Source organism: Cebus imitator, unplaced genomic scaffold (genome assembly GCF_001604975.1).
Source record: "Cebus imitator isolate Cc_AM_T3 unplaced genomic scaffold, Cebus_imitator-1.0 Scaffold77, whole genome shotgun sequence".
In the NCBI taxonomy this organism is placed as follows: Eukaryota; Metazoa; Chordata; class Mammalia; order Primates; family Cebidae; genus Cebus; species Cebus imitator.
Window position 1 is genome coordinate 5,290,529 of NW_016107392.1, and position 20,849 is coordinate 5,311,377.

Below are 20,849 nucleotides of genomic sequence, written 5' to 3' on the forward strand. Positions count from 1 at the left end.
CTCAAAAAAAAAAAAAAAAAAAATGCAGGTTGTCATCTTACTGAGTTCTAAGTTTCTTTATATATTTTGGGTAGAAGTTCTTTATCAGATAGGTGTTTTGTAAATATTTCCTTCCATTTTGTGGCTTGGCTTTTCATTTACTGCACTGTTAACTTTTTTTTTTTTTAAAGTATAGTTTTACATGTAAAATTCATCCTTTTTAGGGTATAATTTTATGAGTTTTGACAAATATACAGTGGTGTTATCACCACCACAATCGAGATTTAGAGCATTTCCACTGCCTCAAAAAGTTCCCTTGTGTCTCTTTATCATCTACTCCTCCCTCCCCACCTCAGCCCCTGGCAATCAGTTATCTCTTTTCTTTCCTTACAAATTTGCCTTTTCCAGGAAGTCATATGAATGATATACTGTATGAAGCCTTTTTTGAGTTTTTTCAGTTACTTAGCATAATGTATGTGAGATTCATCCATATTATTGTTTGTATCAGTAGCTTATTTTTATTTTGTCGTCATATTCCATTGAATGGATGTACCTCTGTTTATTTGTTTGCCAGTTGAAGGATATTTGGCTTGTTGCCAGTTTTTGGTAATTGTAGATGACATCGCTATAAACATTCGTGTTTTGATTTTTGTATGAACATACATTTTTATTTCTTTTGGATAAATGCCTGGGAGTGGGATTGCTGGGACATATGTAGGTGTGGGTATGTTTAACTTTGTAAGATACTACCAACCCATTTTTCTAAAATGTTTATAACAATTCTTACCATCACTGTATGAGAGCTGCAGTTTGCTCTGCATTCTGGCCAGCAGTTTGTATTGTCGTTTTTATTTTTGTTTTTAATTTTAGCCATTCTGATAGGTGCGTAATGGTATCCCTTTGTGGCTTAAATTTGCATTTTCCTAATGTCTGATGATCTCAAATGTCTTTTCATTTGTATTTTTACCTTCCATATATTTTCTTTTGGTGAAGGATTTGTTAATATCTTTTGGCCATTAAAAAAATTGGATTGTTTATTTTCTTATTACTGAGTTGTAAGAGATCTTTATGCATTCTGGATATAAATCCTTTATCAGATATGTTTCACAAATATTGTCTCTCAGTATGTGGCTTAGGTTTTTATTTTCTTACATTCTTTCAAAGGGCAGAAGTTTTAAATTTTGATGAAGTCCAGTTTGTCAAATTTTCTTCTGTTATGGATTGTGCTTTTTATGTCACATCATAGAAATCTTTGCTTAACCCAAGGTGACAATGATTTTCTCTTGTGCTGTTTTTTCTGGGAGTTTGTAGTTTTATGTCAGTTACCTTATGTTCCATTTCAAATTAATTTTTGTATGTGGTGTAAAGTAATGGTTGGGTTTCCTTTCACCTCTTTCCTCTTCCTCCATCCACTGCCTCTTCCTTTTCTTCTTTCTTCAGTTTTCTCAACACATGGTTCTGGAGCAATTGAATATCCATGTGGAAGGAGAAAGGGAGGAGATGATAAGATGATTGAGTTACATTGGCATATTGGAACATTATTTTGTTTCATTGACTTATGTGTCTATTCTTACTTAGTTCCATGCTGTCTTGATTAACTTTAGGTTTAAAGCCTACTATAGTAAGTTTTATAGTGCAAATGTTTCTGTTTTTCAAAATTGTTTTGGCTCTTTGGCATCCTTTGCATTTCCATATGGATTTTAAATATTATATATATATTTATTTAGATATGTAGAAATATGTACGTGTATAGAAATAGGATTATATTATATGTAATAAAACCTTTTAATATAGATAAGCCTTCTGGAACTTTGATGGGGTTTGCAGTAAATCTAAAGAGCAATTTTATGAGAATGGACATGGTAGCACTATGGCGTTTTCTGCTTCACAAACATGATGTATATCCCCTTATTCACATTTCAGTGTACAAGTCTGGCACATATTTTGTCAAATTTATCCCTAAAGTAGATAGTATGTTTTCATGCTCTTGTATTTGTATTGTTTATTGGTGGTCTCTAGAAATTAAATGAACTTATATATGCTGACCTTTTTCTTGTGATCTCCTTAAATGTTTGTTAGAGTTCACGGTTGAAACTGTCTTCTTAGCAGGAAGGCTTTTTTGGGTTAACTTCATTAAAAAATATACATATGATGCCATTCAGGTTATCTGTCTTCTCTAGTGTAGTCTGGTAGTTTGTATCTTTCAAGGAATTTCACCTAAATTGTTGAACTTGGCATAAAACACTTCATAATATTCCTCCATTCTTTTAATGTCTGGAGAATCCTTGGTGATGTCTCTTCCTTCATTCTGATATTGGTTAAATTGTATCTTCTCTCTTTTATTCCTAGGAAGCTTGTCTAGGGATTTATAAACTTTATTGATCTCGTCATAGAACCGGCTTTCTGTTTCGTTGATTTTTTTTACTTTTTTACTTGCTTTTCTCTTCTAAACTAATTGTGAAAAAAAAAGAAGCTAAAAAAATCAAACCAAAAGAAGGGGAAGAAAGAGAGGAAGAGAAACAGATCAAACAGGACAACAGAAATCATATAATGACCTGGTAAATAAAGACCGAAATATATCATTATCCATGTTAAATGTAAATGAAGAGCACAAAGGTCATTTATAAAAAATCAACTGTATATTGAGCCATAAATCAAGACACAACAAATTTCAAAGGATTGAAATCATATAGATCGTGTTCTTTATTTACAATGGAATAGTGTTGAAAATTAATAATAAAAGAATAACTAGATAAATCACTATTTATTTTGATAGTAAGAACATTTTTCTGTTTTGTTTATAGCCATGATAAAGTAAATGGGCTGGATTTACCCTGCTACTATAAATACCTAGAAAATCAAACAAAATTTATGACATAACAGTTTCCAGACATTAGATTATAGGCATCCCAGGACTGTGATCTGAAGAAGGGAAACTAGGTCAGCCCTAGGATTGTACTAGATCACGGCCCAGAAACAGATTACAGGCCTAGCTCTCTCTCAGAGTTGAGAAAACAAATGGAGGTTGGGAGCCAAGAAAGCTCGAATTTGTGAAGCAGAATACCAAAGAAGGAGCCAGAAAGAAAAAGAGAGGCAGGGAAGAGAAGGAAGGAGGAGAGGGAGGGATTCCATGATGTGCTGAGGACTATCCCTTAAGTCTTTGGATAACTAAAAACTGATTTGTGTATGTAAAAAAGGAAACTACTCAAGGCTAAGGAAAGAATCCAAAGAACACAGGGCTCAGAATAGTTTGTATTCCCACCAGTGAGAGTGGAAAGACCTTGTATTGCATAAGACATCTGGTATAGTTCTCAGAAGGGAACCATACATAAGTAATTATTACCTAAGTAATGGAAATATAGCCTTACACTGAAGCTTTAAAAAGCCTGTAAGTAAGCCTCAAAGTGGAAAAAAAAAAAACTAATCCTGGATAACCTACCCTCACGATACAATAGAGTTTAATACTAGGTAAGATCGTGCACCAAAATAATAAACTTCACAATGTGCAGCATCTAATAAATTATCTGATATGCAAATAAACAGGAAATATTATATATAACCAGGAGAAAAATGGATCAGCAGACACAAACCCAGAAATGATAGGTGATGGAACGAGCAGATATTGTCATTAAAACAACTATTAACATGATCAGCTGTTAATAGCCTCAAAATTGCAGTGAGGTTTTGACTTATCAAAATCAAATACTTGTTTTTGTGTTTTCCCTACTCATGAGAAATTCGAGAGAGTCTCAGGATGCTTTGATTTCTTATACATATATGAGTATATCAACATATATACGTGTATATATGCATACACACGTGCACATATACATATGTGTATTTTATACTGTCATTTTCTTATGAATCTTGTTCATAAGTCACTGCGACTTACTTATGTCTTTAGCAGTTTTTAAAAAGTCTTCATTCCTTGCTCTATATCTGAGTTATCTGCAATGGTTTTCCTTGTGCTTGAAGAATACACCTTTTAGAATCCCTTTTTCCTAGACTTTAGATACTATGTCCCATGCCAGTAAGATCCTTCTGTGGCTATGATGTTTGATTGTGTTCATTTATAGGATCTGTGAACGTCCTTTATTTTGTCCTTGGCTACACATTTAAAATTTTTGTTCCTATTTTATTCAGCATTTCTGTGTATTTGTTTATGAAGTATGTTTTAGTGGTTAAGAGCACATTTTTTGCTAACATTTTGTATTTTTTGACTTTTGAATTTTCACCATTTTGGTGGGTGTGAGGTAGTTTCTGAAATGCGGTTTTAATTTTTCATTGGATAAGTAATTTTCATTTCCCTGACGACTAATAATGTTGAGCCTCCATTTTTTGTGTTTTAATGAATTTTTTTGTATCTCCAGTTTTCTTCTGCTTCTCATAGTAGGGTTTTTTTTGTTTTTGTTTTTATTGGAGTGGGGTGTTCTTCAGCCCTGAAATTTTGATTCTTATTTTTTGTTTTCTTCCCATAGTAGCTTTGATCTGCCCCGTGTGTCCACCCATACTGGCTTTCTCTGTTTTGTTTTGTTTTTTCCCCCTGTGTTTAATCACCGTGACGATCCTCAGTCTCTTCTCTTTCCTTAATGGGTTGGGTAGTATCAAGGTTGTCTCCAATAGCTTGGACTCTGGAGCTGTGTCTGATGTATTTGGGTTTCTCTACTTAAAAGAAATTTGAGGTTACTCAGTAAGGGATGAGGCTGGACAGGCTAGAGGAACCTGGCACCTGACCATCCCCATTTATCTACAGCCTATGAACAAATGAGAGATCCAGTTTGAGTTGGGGAATATAGGTGGAATATTGTTAGCTTAGTACTTACTTAGATACAGTATTCATCTAGAAATCTCATTTAGGCTTCAGGAGAAAACATTGGTATACACTGAACTGAGGAAAGTGCAGAGTTTGCACATCTCTCCCTACATATTTTTTAAGAGCTTAAAAAAATATGTTTTCCAGGAACAAGCCTTTAATTAACACTGTACCTTGTCTCTTCTAAAAAATACAAAAATTAGCTAGGTGTGGTAGTGAGCACCTGTAATCCCAGCTACTTGGGGGGCTGAGGCAGAAGAATAGCTGGAACCCCGGATGCAGAGGTTGTGGTGAGCCGAGATCGTGCCACTGCAATCCTGCCTAGGCAACAGAGTGAAACTCCATCTCAAAAAACAAAACAAAAAACATATGTCTTTGGACTCCAGCTATCAGAGTCTAAGTTTGTGTCTCTCTGTAGAAAGATCCATATAATTGAATTTTTAAGTTTTTACCTATTGTGCCAGTGCATCAGTAGTGTTTAGAAAATAGTAGTATTCTGAATATTTTCTCACCCAGATATTAAATTTTTTTTTTTTTTTGGTAGTTGAGACTCTCTTAAAGAATATCTTTCTAAATATTTATCTACTTCGGAATCCTCACTTCAAATAATTTAAAAAAACATTTCCTTATGAATAATCTGTTACCTTTTATAAATAATTTTTCAGCAAACATTGAGGAGAATGTGCTACCTTACCATCAAAGAAATGGCTACCATCTCTGAGGATGTGATAATTGTCACAAGCAGGTATGTGAATGGTCAAAACCTAGGATGAGATACTTATATGTCTAGTGGAATATTTGCTCTTTGCTTTCTGTTTATTTTATTTTTTGACTATAAGAACGCCAATAGGAATTTAAAAGAATATAATATCTTCAAGCATTCTTTTCTAAAATGAAGTTTTTATCATGTGAAAAGCCATCCTTATCTGATAAAAGAAGTTACAAAAGATAATACTGATAGATTTGAGTACATCAAGATGTCCATAAAAATAGATGCAGCTAAAAAATAAATGATAACATGTACACTGAAATGAAATGTTTACAACAAATACTTCAAAGGCTAGCATCTGTAATATATAAAGAACTCTTAAAAAGAAACAAGTGATAATCCATCAAATAACCAGTATAAAAGATCTAAATGTTGTTAGTCATTTTCATTAGTAACCAAAAAACATGAATTAAAAATTCAAGAATGAGGTATATTTTTACTTATCAAACTGGCAAAAAAGCAAAAAGGCAGCATTCAGTGCTTGTAAGGGAGATGAACTCTTGTACAAAGGAGAGAGAGTAATAAATTGATTCATTTTTTCTAGAAAGCAATTTAGCAACATTTGTTGAATAATTGAAAGGCTTTATCCCTTTGACCTAGTAAGCCCACATCTGTGGAACTATCCTTGGAAAATAATCAGATGTGGCACAGAAAGACTTATATATATTGATGTTTGTTGCAACACCGTTTATAGTAGCAAAAAGAACAAAACAACTTATGTGTCTACCATTGTTAAAATTATTTAATTAACCATATTATAATCATATTAAAGATATTTTAGGTATTGGAAATATTTGTATAACATCTTCTGATATGAGCAAGTCTTCATAAAGTGCTAAATGGGAGTTGGAGTCAATCTACGTATTCCAGATAGTCTCACTTTAAAGAACATTTTATGGCCTGGGCACAGTGGCTCACACCTGTAATCCCAGTACTTTTGGAGGCCAAGGCAGGTGGATCATTTGAGGTTAGGAGTTCAAGACCAGCCTGGCCAATGTGGTGAAACCCCGCCTCTACTAAAAGTACAAAAAAATTAGCCAGGCGGTGGTGGCGTGTGTGTGTAATCCCAGCTACTCAGGAGGCTGAAATGGGAGAATTGCTGGAGTCTGGGAGGTGGAGGTTGTGGTGAGCCAAGATCATGCCATTGCACTCCAGCCTGGGTGACAGAGTGAGACTCTGTCTCAGGATCAAAACAAAAACAAAAAAACATTTTTTGTATGTGTGTGTGTGTGTGTCTGTGTCTGTGTGTGTGATTGTGGCTGATATTTTCTTTAAATTTTTTATTGCAAATGTCCTAGAATAAGTATATGTAATTTATATTTCTAAAATGTACAATAAACATTATTTTTAAAATAGTTGCCTTCTTAATTATTGTAACTAATTTAAGTGAATCTGGTTTTGCACAACATAATAAATGTTTAGAGGAGGGTGCTTATGTTTAACCAGTGGTAGTGTTGAATGTACTTTCAATTAGGAAAGCTTTCAGATGAAAATAACAGAAAAGCAGTTGTAAACAGTGACATAAACAAGATGGAAGTTTATTTTTTCCCATATAACCATAAGTCTAGAGGCATAGAGTAGCTCGTGTTTGCTCAGTCATTCAGCAGTGTCAGGGGTAGTGTCTCTTGAATTCTTTGGACATTCTCCATTATTGCAAAATAGATGCCAGAATTACTGGCAATGTACCACATTCAAGGCTGGAATGGTATTGGGAAGGAAGCCAGGAGTGCCACACCATCTGCCTCTTTTATCAGGAATGCAATATCTTTTCCCGTGGCAATTTTTAGATTTAATTTGACACAACTGTGTTATATGATTATCCTTAGGAAGCCAGGAAAGTGAGTATTTACCATTTTATAGCCCAAGTATTAGGGACAGACAAGGGAGAACGGGTTGAAAATGGGTGTTGAATTAGTTAGCTAACAGTATCTACTACAAGTAAAAGCCAAAAAAAACAAAACACACACACACACACACACACACACACACACACACACATACACACATACACACATACACACACAACCTTCAGTTAGATTGCTAGATTCACTAACGTTTTGGAAAATTTTAAAATAAATTAGTCATTGACTGAGAGATTTTTGTTTTCTTTTGGCTGTCAGTACTTTCTTCTGTGTCTTGCTAGGCTACCTTGAATTATGGTGTATTTCTATTAATAGTTCATTTTAAATGATTAGTAAATGTGGTAGGCAGAATAATGGTGACCCAAAGATGTCCATGCCCCAATTCCTAGGACCTGTGAATATGTACATTACATGCTGAATGGGAGTTAAAATTGCTAAACAGCATATAGGGAGATTATTCTGGATCGATCAGGTGGGCCCTTTAAGGAATAGACTTCTTAAAAATGAAAGTACGATGCAGAAGAGATGCCAGTAAGGGATGTGATGATGGAAACAAGGTCAGACATGCAGTGTTGCTGGATTTGGAGATGGGGGAAGAGGACCATGAGTCAAGGAATGTGGTGACCTCTAGAAACGGGAAAAAGCAAGGATTCACCCTTCTGGCCTCCAGAAAAGACTAGCCCTACTAATATCTTGGTTTTAGCCCAGCGAGACCTGTGTTGGACTTTTAACTTATATAACTGTAAGATAAAGAAATGAACGTTGTATTAGCCTCTAAGTTTGTGGCACTTTGTTACAGAAGCAAATAGAAGATTAACGCAGATTTTGGTACGTGGAAGTGGAGTGCTGCTGTAACAAATACCTAAAAATGTGCTAGTAGCTTTGGAATTATGCAGTGAACACATCTGGAAGAATTTTGAGGTGCATGATAGGAAAAGGCTAGATTGCCATGAACAGACCATTAATAGAAATATGGATGTTAATGACTCTATTAGACTAGAAAAAAGGGAGGAGCAGGTTAGAGAAAACATTTATCTTCTTAGAGAATACCTAAATCATTGTGAACAGACAGTTGGTGGAAATACATTAAAGGTGCTGGCTCAGCGGAAAATGTTAGGAATTTGAGGAAAAGGGATCCCTATTATAGTGGCAGAAAGCTTGGCAGACTTGTGTACTGCAACTGTGTGGAAAGGAGGACTTATAAACAGTGAACTTGGATGTTTAACCGAAGAGATTTTCAAGCAAAGTGTTGAAGGTGTGGCCTGGTTTCTTTTTGCCGCTAACAGTAAAATTTGAAAGTAGAGAAATAAGAGGAGACATATTAAACAAAAAGGAACCAGGACTCAATGATTTTGGAAATTCTTAGTCTACCAAAGTGGTAAAGGGTGCTGAAGTCAGGAGTTTCACTGTCAGGAAAATGTGCTTTAAAGAAAAAGCCAAAGGAATCACTGCACAACCTTTTGCTGAAACCTCAGAAAGATCAAAAGGTCGGAGCATTCACTCACACAAAACACTGAAGAGATCAGGGGGTGTGACTCATAGATTTCCTTAGCATCTAAGTAGAAGCCAGAAATAGAGATGAGATTATCTAGGCAAAATCTGTGGAGGAGCCTCTTGTCTAATGGATTGTGTCTCTGTAATTATATAGTAGACCCACAGGTTTTTGAGAATCCTACATCAGCAGCAGCTCAAAGGGAGATAGAGAGGATGAAGTGAAAGAAGGCTATCAGAGCCTCAAAATTCTACAGGCAGGAATCAAGCCAATAAAACTACTCAGCTTTAAATACATGCAGATTACCCTTTATGAGAAAGGAAGGATGACTCTGAGGGCAAAGGGACAGTCCTATAGGGTGAAACTGAGAACGTTACAGAATTCTGCCCATGCAGAAACCTATTCCAGGTTGCCTAACTGTATTTCAGAATTGCTTGGGACCAGGGACATTTTCTCTTTCACTTTCTTTTATTTTGAATGGGAATATCTGCAACTGTATTCTATGGCAGTCCTATCCTTGTGTTTTGGGAGCAGGAGATTTCTTTTCTAATTCCATAGGTCCAAAGATGGAGAGTAATTTTGCCTCACCATGGGTTATACCAAGATTCTCACCCATACCAAATTTAGATTTTGATAATACTATTGGGATTTTTGAGTCCATGAGATTTAGATGAGATTTTAGACTTTGAATTGATGCTGCAGTGTATTGAGGCTCTGGGGGGATCTTGGAAGGGGTGGGGGTGAATGAAAACATTTTGCTTGTGAAATGGACACAGCCCTGACACAGTGATTTTAGCCCAGTGAGACTTTATGTTGGACTTCTAAACTACAGAACTGAAAATAAATTCATGTTGTTTTAAGCCACTAATTTGTGGTGATTTTTTACAGCAGGAATAGAGAACTAATATTATAGATGACCTTTCTGTATGTATAAAGAATTTGTTGGCTTGGCAAGAAACCATGGAGATGATTAAAAAAAAATCTGAAGGCATATACTTCACTAAAGAATTTAAGCAAATGGCCAATAAGCACAATGTTCTCAACATTATCAGTCATCAAGGAATTGCAAATTAAAATCTTAATAAAATATGGCATACCCACTAGAATGGTTAAAACAAAAAAGCTTGACAATACCAAAATAAAAAAGCCTATTCCAACGCTTAATGTATGGAACAACTGAAACTCTCATACGCTGTAGATAGGAATGTAGAATGATACAACCACCTTAGAAAAGTTTTGTCAGTTTCTTATAAAGTTAACTATATACCTGCCCTGTGACCAGTAATACCTCTTCTAGGTATTTACTGAAGGAAAATGAACACATATGGCCACAAAAAAGACTGTAAAAGAATGTCATAACAGCCTTATGAGGGCTCTTCGAAGAGTTTATAGGAAATATGTGTTATGAAAAAATATCCATGGAGTTTGTATTAGTCTGTGTTCATACTGCTATAAAGATACCATCTGAGGCCAGGCACACCTGTAATCCCACCTGTGATCCTAGCACTTTGGGAACCTGAGGTGGGTGAATCTCTTTAGGTCACTAGTTTGAGACCAGCCTGGCCAACATAGGGAAACCCCATCTAAAAACACAAAAATTAGCTGGGCGTTGTGGTACATGCTTGTAGTCCCAGCTGCTCAGGAGGCTGAGGCAGGAGAATTGCTTGAACCTGGGCGGTATAGATTGCAGTGAGCCAAGATCACACCACTGCACTCCAGCCTGGGTAAAAGAGTGAGACCCCATCTTTAAAAACAAAACGAAACAACAAAAAAAAAAGAAAGATACTATCCAAGACTGGGTAATTTATAAAGGAAAGGGGTTTAATTGACTCACAGTTCAGCATGGCTGGGGAGACCTCAGGAAACTTAAAATCATGGCAGAAGGGGAAGCAGACACATCTTACATGGCAGCAGGAGACAGAAGAGAGTGAATGCATGCAGAAACTGCCATTTATAAAACCATCAGATCTCATGAGAACTCACTCACTATCACAAGAACAGCATGGGAGAAACTGCCCCCCGATCCAGTCACCTACCTCGCTTAACACGTTGGGATTACAATTTGAGAAGAGATTTGGGTGGAGACAACAGAGCCAAATCATGTCAGAGTTCAATTTTTTTTTTTTGCACTAAAATATAAACTCACACTAACTTGTTACAACGTGTGAACAGTATCTAGTTTGAGACACTAATACATCTGTTTGAAAATAATCACTTTCAGAGCAACATCAATTCTGCTAAAATTGAAACAAGAACAAACATTATGGTGAACTTTGGTTAGAAGAATGGTGAGATTATTGATGCGTTACAAAAAAGCATGGGAACAGTGACCCAAAGAAATCAGCAGTTTATAAATGTGTAAGTTGTATTGAGAAGGGATGAGACAGTGTTGAACATGAAGCCGTTCATCTTCAGCAGCAGACCATCTACATCAATTTGTGAAACTGATGATTAATAGCAGCAATAGCCAACATATAGACACCTCATTTGGTTCAGCCATACCCAGTGCTGACTGAACAAATTAAAGTTGGGCAAACTATTTAATGGGTGCCAAAACTGTTGCATCCAGGTTGGCTGCAGAGAAGTTCAGAGCTTTAAATGGAAGTTTTAAACAAGTGAGATCAAGATCCTGAAGCATTTCCTTGATGAATTGTAATGGGAGAAGAAACGGCTAGCAGTCCAATCTCGCAGACAAGGTACAATCAAAGCAATAGCTACCACGAGGTAGAAGTGGTCTATCAAAGCAAAAGTGGACCCATCAAAAGCAAAAGTCACGGCAACAGTTTTTGGGGATGCTTGAGGCATTTTGCTTGTTGACTTTCTGGAGGGCCAAAGAATGGTAATAGTTTATTATGAGAGTATTTAGGGAAAGTTGGCCACAGCTTTAGTAGAAAAACACTTAATGGAAAAGCTTCACCAGAGAGCCCTTCTCCACCATGACAATGCTTCTGTTCATTCTTCTCATCAAACAAGGGCAGTTTTACAAGAGTGTCCATGGAAAATCATTAGGCATCTGCCTTAGAGTTTTTATCTGGCTGCTTCTGGTTTTCTTTTGCTTAATCTTGAAAAAAATCTCTAAAGGGCATCCATTTTATTTCCATTAATGATGTAAAAATGGGTGGGCGTGAGAGGTGTGGATGGGCCTTTGGGCCCTGCTGGGCGGGCGCTGGGGCCTTAACTTCAAGGCAGGGAAGTGACCGGATCACCGCTGAGGTGATTGAGCCCCTGGACTCACTATTGCTTGTGGACTTTGGCAATGGCTTGGCTGGAGAAAGCCATCGCCTTTGCCTATGGGCTCCGCACTGTGGACGCCGACGGGGTGGAGCCCATGGAGTCAGTCCTGGAGGACAGATGTCTATACCTGAGATCCGACAATGTAGTAGAGGGCAACTGTGTTGAAGAATTACAAAACTCCCATCACATCGTAGGGGAGTATTTTGTGCCCCCTCGCCTGCCCCCCCACCCTGATAATGTCTCTGCCAAAGCTGGATGAACAGGAGCCTTCCCCACACAGCCAAGTAGCTCATTCTGGAAAGAGGGTATTCTGTGAACACATGGAAGCATAATGACAATATTTTCTTTACTGTGAGCACTAATCTTCCTGCTTTTTCTACTCACCTGAAAAATGGATACTTAAGCATTTCTTAATAACAGGCTCTTCTGAAGACAGAATTGGGAAAGATCCAGCCCCAACAAGGTAGTGAGTTCTTGATGCTAACTGAAGTAAAAGGAAAGCAAAAGTCAGCTTCCAAGGAAATAGCTTCTGAGGTATTCACTTAACAGGCCTGTTCCGTACAGAAGTCACTATCCCCCTTTAACTCCTTCCAAAGGACTCTACCAACTGCATGAAAGTGAACTTTTCTATCTACGTAACTAGTAGACGGAGCGTCTTGATCACTACGTGACAACCTCGGCTGTCATTTTTAGCTGCTATTTGTATTGATTTGAACAGCCCTGTCTTTACCGAACATAACTGAATTTGTTGCTAGGTACCCACTTTGTTCCTAGAAAAGGGCTAGCTTTCTGCTATGGTCTGAAGAGTGTTCAAAGTAGACTAGAGCTTGGGAACTCCTAATCTAGAACCATCTGCCATCCCACAAAAGAATTATATGCAAAAGGGATACTAGTCATACCTAGTGTTTCTCTTTCTGAAAAGAGAACTTATCCTAAAAATAGCCCGGGGCCTGGGACAAAGTAGCCCTTTCCAGCCCCAAAATGATTATTAAATTGAGAGGAGTCCAAGATTGTGGTTTTTTTTTTTTTTTTTTTTTTTTAACTCAGATACCTCCGATAAATGAAACCTATTTAGCGATAAAAGTAATAGAGACTTTTTCTCTAACCAAACTGCCAAACTGGGTTTTGGCTAAGAATTTCCAAATTGATCTTTGTGCTGCTGCTCATTTTTTTTATTTTTCTGAGACAGGGTCTCTCTCTGTCACCTGGGCTGGAGTGCAGTGTTGTGATCATAGATCACTGCAGCCTCCAACTCCTGGGCTCAAGTGATCCTTCCACCTCAGCTTCCTGAGTAGCTGGGACTACAGGTGTGCATCACCATGTCCAGTTAATTTTTGTGTCCTTTTTTTTAAGTAGAGATGGGGTCTTGTTATGTTGTCTATCTGGTCTTGAACCCCTAGCCTCAAGGAATCCCCTGACATGCCTTGGCCTCCCAAAGTGCTGAGATCACAGGAATAAGCCACCATGCCTAACTTGCTACTCATTTTTAAAAGTCTATGTTTATTTTTCCCATTGACTTTTATCTGCAATGCTTCTTTTTTCTTTAAGGCAGCGTAATTTACAAGCCTAGCCTTGAATTAAAAGAGAGCCCCGAACCTGCTCTTGGATTTGAAGTTCTCAAGCCAACATCAGAACGACTATTTTGACTCCCATATAAATAAAGTTACCTACTCCTGTTCCTTAAAAAGAAAAAGTAATAATGTAAAAATGACTGCATTGACATGCTTACATTTCCAGCACCTTCAACTGTTTAGGGATGGAGTAAATGGCTGATATCATCACTTAAAGAAGTGTCTTGAAGTTGATGGAGCAACGTTGAGAAATAAAATTTATCATTTTTATGATTTGTTTTTGTTTTGAGACAGAGTCTTGTTTTGTCACCCAGGCTGGAGTGGAATGCTGTGCTCTTGGCTCACTGTAGCCTCCACCTCCCAGGCATAAGCAATTCTCCTGCCTCAGCCTCCCAAGTAGCTGGGATTACAGGCGTGTCCCACCATGCCCAGCTAATTTTTGTATTTTTAGTAGAGACGGAGTTTCACCATGTTAGCCAGGCTGGTCTCGAACTCCTAACCTCAAGTGATCAGCCTGCTTTGGCCTCCCAAAGTGCTGGGATTACAGGTGTGAGCCACTGTGCCCGGCAGTTAGGTTTATTTTTTAATTCCATTTTATCCACAGATTTTTTGAAGTCCCCTCATATTTGTGATGGCCCTAAACTGGAAACAACCCAAATGCCCATCAAAGGAGAATAGATAAACAAATTGTGATATATTCATGCAATAGACTATTACTCAGCATTAAAAGGAACACATTGCTGATTCAGGCAACAACATAGATAAACTTCTAAAACATTTATGTTGGAACAAAAGAAAACAGACAAAAGAATATATGCTGGATTATTCTCTTTGTTAACTCCAAGAAAAGCCCAAACTCATCTGCGATGATAGAAATCAGAAGTCTGCTGGGTTGGAGGAAATTCATTGTAAATGGACATGAGGGAACTTTCTGGGGTGATGGAAACGTTCAGTTTTTTTATTTTGGGTGGAGGTTACATAGATGATTACAATGATCAAAACTGATTTAACTTAACACTTTAAGTTGTCCTTTTTTATTGTATAAATTACAACTTGGTTAAAAAAAAAAAGAGATTTAGGTAGTGTCTTAACTAACTAGATGTATATTGACAACCCGATTATATTGTTCTACTCATTACAAGAAGGCATATTCTTGTGTGATGGGACCACCCAGTGAAAGTCTACCTCTGAAGATTGTATAGAATTCTGGAATTGAGTCCTGAGGAATAACCCATCACTCACATTAGGGAGTACTGTGGAGAATGGGCATCAGTATGTGGTAAGTTACATCCTGGTTTCAGAAAATCAAATGAAAAATTCATGGACCATGGTTTAGGAAGAAAGAAATGAGTTGTAGAAACTGTTACCAGCTAGGCAGTTTGGAAATCCGTTGTGAAAATAATGAGTGGATTTGGATAGAGGGAGAAAAATACTGTGCTTCCTAAGGGAACTAAAATGTTAAGTTCATCCACTTACTAAGAAATATGCAAGCCTGAAACAGCTTTTCTGTTGAATGGTGCAGCTGTTCCTGAATAATTGCTTCTGAAGATTTACTGCCAGGACATGGTTTAGAACAAGAAAGGAAATGAGATACTATTATGACTTAACCACCACTGTAGTGAAACTCCTCTCAAAGATTTCCAGTAACTTCTTACTTGCAGAATCCAAAAGCTAATTTTCTGTCCACATTTTATCTGACCTTTTGCCCAGTTTTAACATGGTTAAATACTTCCTGAAGTTCTACCATCTTCGGCTTTCAGAAAACATAGTCCTGGATTTCCTTTCCTCTCTGATTTCCCCATGTTTGCTATTATACCTCAGAAGTGGCTGCTTTTCTTCTGCCTGGGGGTTCATATCAGCGCTGTAGCTCTTTCTGAAACTCATCATGCTCTTTGATATCCTGTATGTTTGTAAATGCTTCTCCTTGTGCCTGGAATTATTCTGTTTCCTTTCCCACATAGCTCAAATACATGTCATTATAGGCTTCCTTGTTCTTCTTTCTTGACAGATTAGTCATTGTCTTCTTTGTTTTTTTTTTTTTTTTTTTTTTTTTAGATTTGTGTTTTTTTTTTTTTTTTTTTTTTTTAAGAGATAGGGTCTTCCTGTGTTGATTAAGTGGCTCTTGAACTCCTCAAGCAAGGAAGCTGGAATTATAAGGATTATTTATTTCCCTCTCTATGTCACAAAAGCACACTTACACATAGGCAGAAGCGGAGAAAGGTGGATTAATGTGTGTTGAGAAACCTTTCTGTCTCCTACTTCCCTTTCCTTTCTCTTGCCTAGTTGCGAGCCAACTTTCCTGATTTATTTGGATTAACACTTATTTTATTTTAAAATGAAATCGTGGCAGACTTTTCAGGAAAGATGATGAGTGATGCCAAGTCATAAAACTTCCTTCTCCAAACCTAGTGAAATGAACAACAGTGAATAAAAGTGAAAGCCAGGGAACTTTTAATTCTAGCTAAGATGAAATAAGGCTACTGCAGCCCATCTTTCCCAGTGATTACAAAAAAAAAAAAACAAACCCAAAAAACCCTGGACAAAAAAAAAAGCAAAAACAATTACCTGAGGTCTCCAAATAGTAAATATGGTAGGGTGAAATGGGGAGAGAAAACAATACTTAATGAACAGCCAGTATAGCAACGGTGAGTTTCATGGTTAATTTTCATCTTTATACCCTGAGTTTGACCCAAGGGCAGTCTGCATCAGGAAACTGTAGAGTAGGTGTGGTCAACAGAGAAGCCCATTTCTCTGGCCTGAGCACAGGTTACTAACTAATTAACTAACTAACTAACTAACTAAGTGGTTGGTGGTGCCTGCAAGCTGGAGAGCTAGGGAAGAATCCTTGTTTGTTTGTGTTTTTCTCATTTTCTCTCCTACTCCTATCCTGAGGTCAGCCTTAGTTGTGGAACAACTTTACTAGCATTTGACAGCAATGTTGTGGACACTTAAAACCCTGAGATGAAACCTACCACTGAGAATAGGGACTGCGGTTGAATGAAGAGTGGGGGAAAAGCCACATTATTATTTTTTCTTTCTATCTTTTCTTACCTCTTCATCATGAGGGTGGGCCCACTTGCATAGTACAGGGAGCTAAAACTCAGAGAGAACTCTGTATTTCTGGCTGACAAACTGGGAAAGGTGTCTTTGACAGCCAGAGGGTATGGAATAAATGACATGAGGGGAGACATGGAGGAATGGATACCTTACCAAAGCACTACATGTATGGAATATTTCTGAAGAAGCATAGCAAAAGGTTTGAGGTATAAACTCATAGGAACCAACATGCACAGAAGGCCAGGCAGAACTTGTAATCTGAAACTAACTGGGTTGATTCCTTGCCAAAACAAAAAAGTCAGTAGTTCCTGGAGGCTTTTAATAGAATCCAGGGTCTCATGACATAATATTCAAAATGTCCAGGATACAATCCAAAACTAGTCAACCCAGAATCGGTTCTCTTGAACCAATTTTAATCCCTACAACTGGGTCATTTTGGGGTTGGTATCTGTTGATTGGAAAAATCTTGGAAATTTTCAAGTAAAAGATCATTTCACAATGTTTGAAACAAAAACTGGTAGAATTGAAAGGAGAAATCAACAAATCCACAATTATAGTTGGAAATTCTCTCAAAAACATAGCACGTATACAGAAAAATTATTAAGGAAAAACAATTTGAACAAGAAAACTAACATTGTTTTTTATTTGCTGATGACATTGCCTGTAAAAAAATCTGTGGAATCCAATAAAAGCTACAAGAAGTAATAATTGAGTTTAGCAGGTTTGCACTATACAAGATCAATGTGCAAAAATCAATTATGTTCTGTATTCTTGCCAAGAACAGGTATAAATTACAATTAATACTAACTAAATTAATACAATTAACAGTTATAAATTACAATTAAATTACAGTAGCATCAAAATAAATACTTTGGGGTAAACCTGATAAAAGATATATAAGATAGTACACTAAAAACTACAAAACATGTAAATAAATGAAGAGATACACTTTGTTTATACTTTGAAAGACTCAATATTATTTAAATGCTTATTTTTTTCCAAATTCATCAGTAGATTCAATGCAAGCCCAATTAAAATCCCAGAAGGCTTTTTAAAAATTTTATTTTATTTTATTATCTCAGATGGAGTCTTGCTGTGTCACCCAGGCTGGAGTGCAGTGGCACGACCTCAGCTCACTGCATCCTTTGCCTCCTGGGTTCAAGCTATTCTCTTGCCCGAGCATCCCAAGTAGCTGGGACTATAGGCACCTGCCACCATCCCTAGCTAATTTTTGTATTTTCAGTAGAGATGGGGTTTCACCATGCTGGCCAGGCTGGTCTCAAACTCCTGACCTCAGCTGATCTGTCTGCCGTGGCCTCCCAAAGTGCTGGGATAACAGGCATCAGCCACTGTGCCTGGTCCAGAAGGTTTTTTTGTGGAAAGTGATACACTGATTTTAAAGTTCATATGGGAATGCAAAAGACCTAGGATAACCAAAACAATTTTGTAAAAGAACAAGTTGAATAATACACCAGATTCAAAAGTTAAGAAGTGACAGTAATTTAGGCAGTGTTTTATTCGCAGAATGGTAAATAGATCAATGGAACAACTAGGCCCATGTATGGACAACTTATTTTCAACCACAGTGCAAAAGGCCGTTTAAATTTAGTGAACATTTTTGACAAATGTTACTGGAACAATTAGATATCCATACACTAAAAAAAAAAAAGAGAGAGCTTTGAGTCATACTTCACACCATACCATAAAATAAAATCGACCATAGACCACAGACCTATAGGACTAAATGTAAACTCTAAAATTGAAAAACTTCTAAAAAGATGTGGGGCTGGGTACGGTGGCTCACACCTGTTACTCTTGCACTTTGGGAGGCTGAGGTGGGAGGATCCCTTGAGGCCACGAGTTCAAACCAGGCTGGGAAACATGTCAAGACTCTGTCTCTACAAAAAATTAAAAATTAGCCTGGTGTTGTGGTGCATATCTTTTGTTCCAGCTATTCGGGAGGCTGAGGTAGAAGATTTGCTTGAGCCCAGGAGTTTGAGGCTGCAGTGAGCTATGATCACACTCCTGCACTCCAGCCTGGTGACAGAGTGAGACGCTGCCTCAACAAAGCAACAACAAAGCAAGATTAAAAAAGAAAATATATCAACATTATATCTAGATATGGCTAAAGATACCAAAGAACGTTTAATTTCTTGGGCTAGACAAAGACTTTTTAGATATAACGCCAGAAAAAAAAGCATCCTTCACAAATGAAAAATTGATAAATTTGAATTTTCGAAAAACACTGTTAAGAAAATAGATGATTCACAATCTAGAAGAAAATATTTATAAATCATGTATGAAAAAGGACTTGTATCTAGGACATATAAAAAACTCCACGTTTAATAATGAGAAAAACTATACAATAAGAAAACACACAAAATATGTGAATAGACACCATTAAGTAAGATATATACATGAAAAGATGCACATGAAAAGATACTAATAACTAATATTAGTCATTACAACATTAATTAGACTAATAACTAATGTTATTGGTCATTAGAGAAATGCAACTTAAAAGCACAGTGAGATACCAATGCACACTATTGGACTGACCATAAATGAAATATACTGTACTGATTTTGTCAAGTTTTGGCAAGGGTATAGCAGAACTAGACCTCTCATATGCTTCTGGTAGAAATGTAAAATGGTGAAATCATGTTGGAAAACACTTTGGCACTATCTTAAGTTAACCACGAGCCTACCATAAGATTCAATTACTCTATTCCTAGATACTCAAGTGAAATGAAGCAAAAATTAAATGGAGGCCTCTGGTTTCTGCTTTGGAAATAGAGAATTGGAAAGAGCATTACTCCCAGTGTTTCGGTGAAAAAAATGGCTAAACTGACCTGAGGTTTACCAGTTGGTCTGAATCCCTCAGAGTGCTGATATCTCAGGGTAAGCAAGTGGCTCAAAACCTAAAGAGAGACCACAGCCTGCAGAGATAAATGAGAGGCACACACTGGCTTACTGGACAAGATGCAGCTGATAGCAGTAAGAAGAGTTCACCTGGGGTGATTGTTGATTTGGTGGAACCTAATTATACAGTGGTAGGAGAGAAGGTGAAGCCCCTGAGTGCCATAAGTATAGGGCGGTCCCTATAGACTTGCAAGTTTTTCTCCATGAATCCTACTGAGTGATCACAGAAAATTTGAGAGTCCTGAGGATCTCTCTGTCATGGTGAGGAACTGGGAGCAGGAAACAGCTACACTGGTAGGGGTATTGAAGGACCCTAGGATTCTTTCTTTGTTTCTCCTGTGGAAGAAAAGCCTTAATCTATGGGATGGCAACAAATACTCCTTCCTAGATACTGGTGAAAAGTCACTGCAGCCATAGGAAGGGGACAGGGGAAAAATCTTTCTATCCCTGGGGAAGGGACAAGAGTATGTCCTGTAATCAGAACTACAGTTCTGGAAGATGTAGAAGTACTGAGAAGGCCACATTCATAAGACCCAGGAACATGGTGTCTGCCTAGACAGATTTAATTAGAAAACAAAGAACACCTTCCTATCCCCAACCCCTGCTGTGTTGAATGGCAAGTAACTTGCAAGAAATTGGCCTTCTGTGAAGGGCTGGGTAAAGACCAAAAGCTGGTGGTACACATTGACAAAGAAAATCCTCTGACCCACCAGCCCTCAACCTAAGCATCACTAGAGACGTCTGAAGCCAAGCCTGTGAAGCACTGAGGGTAGACATAGCAACAGGAAACCAAACCCAGTTCAACTCAAAAGTTAGATTTAAAACTCTGGGCTATGGGCTTAGCAGAAGGAAACATGCCCCTACTTCAAAGTGTGAAACAATTTAAGTGTCTACTGTCCCACACATGATGTTTGGCTAACAAAGAATTAGAAAGCAAAAGACAAAAAGAAAAGATTAATTCTCAGAGATAAAGCAGTCATCAGAACCAGAGTCACATATGAACACCAGTGTTGGTGTATGGAATGTATGTATGGAAGATGTTGACAGAGAATTTAAATATGTTTAAGGCTATAAAGGAAGCGTGGCCAACATTCAAGGCCACATGAGTAGTACTCGAATCAGAAAGATGGAAACTGTAAGAAACAAATGG

At 37.3% G+C, this 20,849-nt stretch overlaps 1 protein-coding gene and 1 pseudogene across 1 annotated transcript in view; both read left to right on the forward strand.

Annotated features, from left to right (window-relative positions):
- Nucleotides 1–20,849, forward strand: part of COPG2 (COPI coat complex subunit gamma 2) — a 140,357-nt gene that overhangs the window by 10,421 nt on the left and 109,087 nt on the right. Inside the window, exon 5 of the mRNA XM_017532534.2 lies at nucleotides 5,458–5,537. Coding sequence (XP_017388023.1) covers nucleotides 5,458–5,537 — 80 coding nt within the window. The remainder of the gene's footprint in view (nucleotides 1–5,457; nucleotides 5,538–20,849) is intronic.
- LOC108307203 lies at nucleotides 7,242–13,188 on the forward strand (annotated as a pseudogene).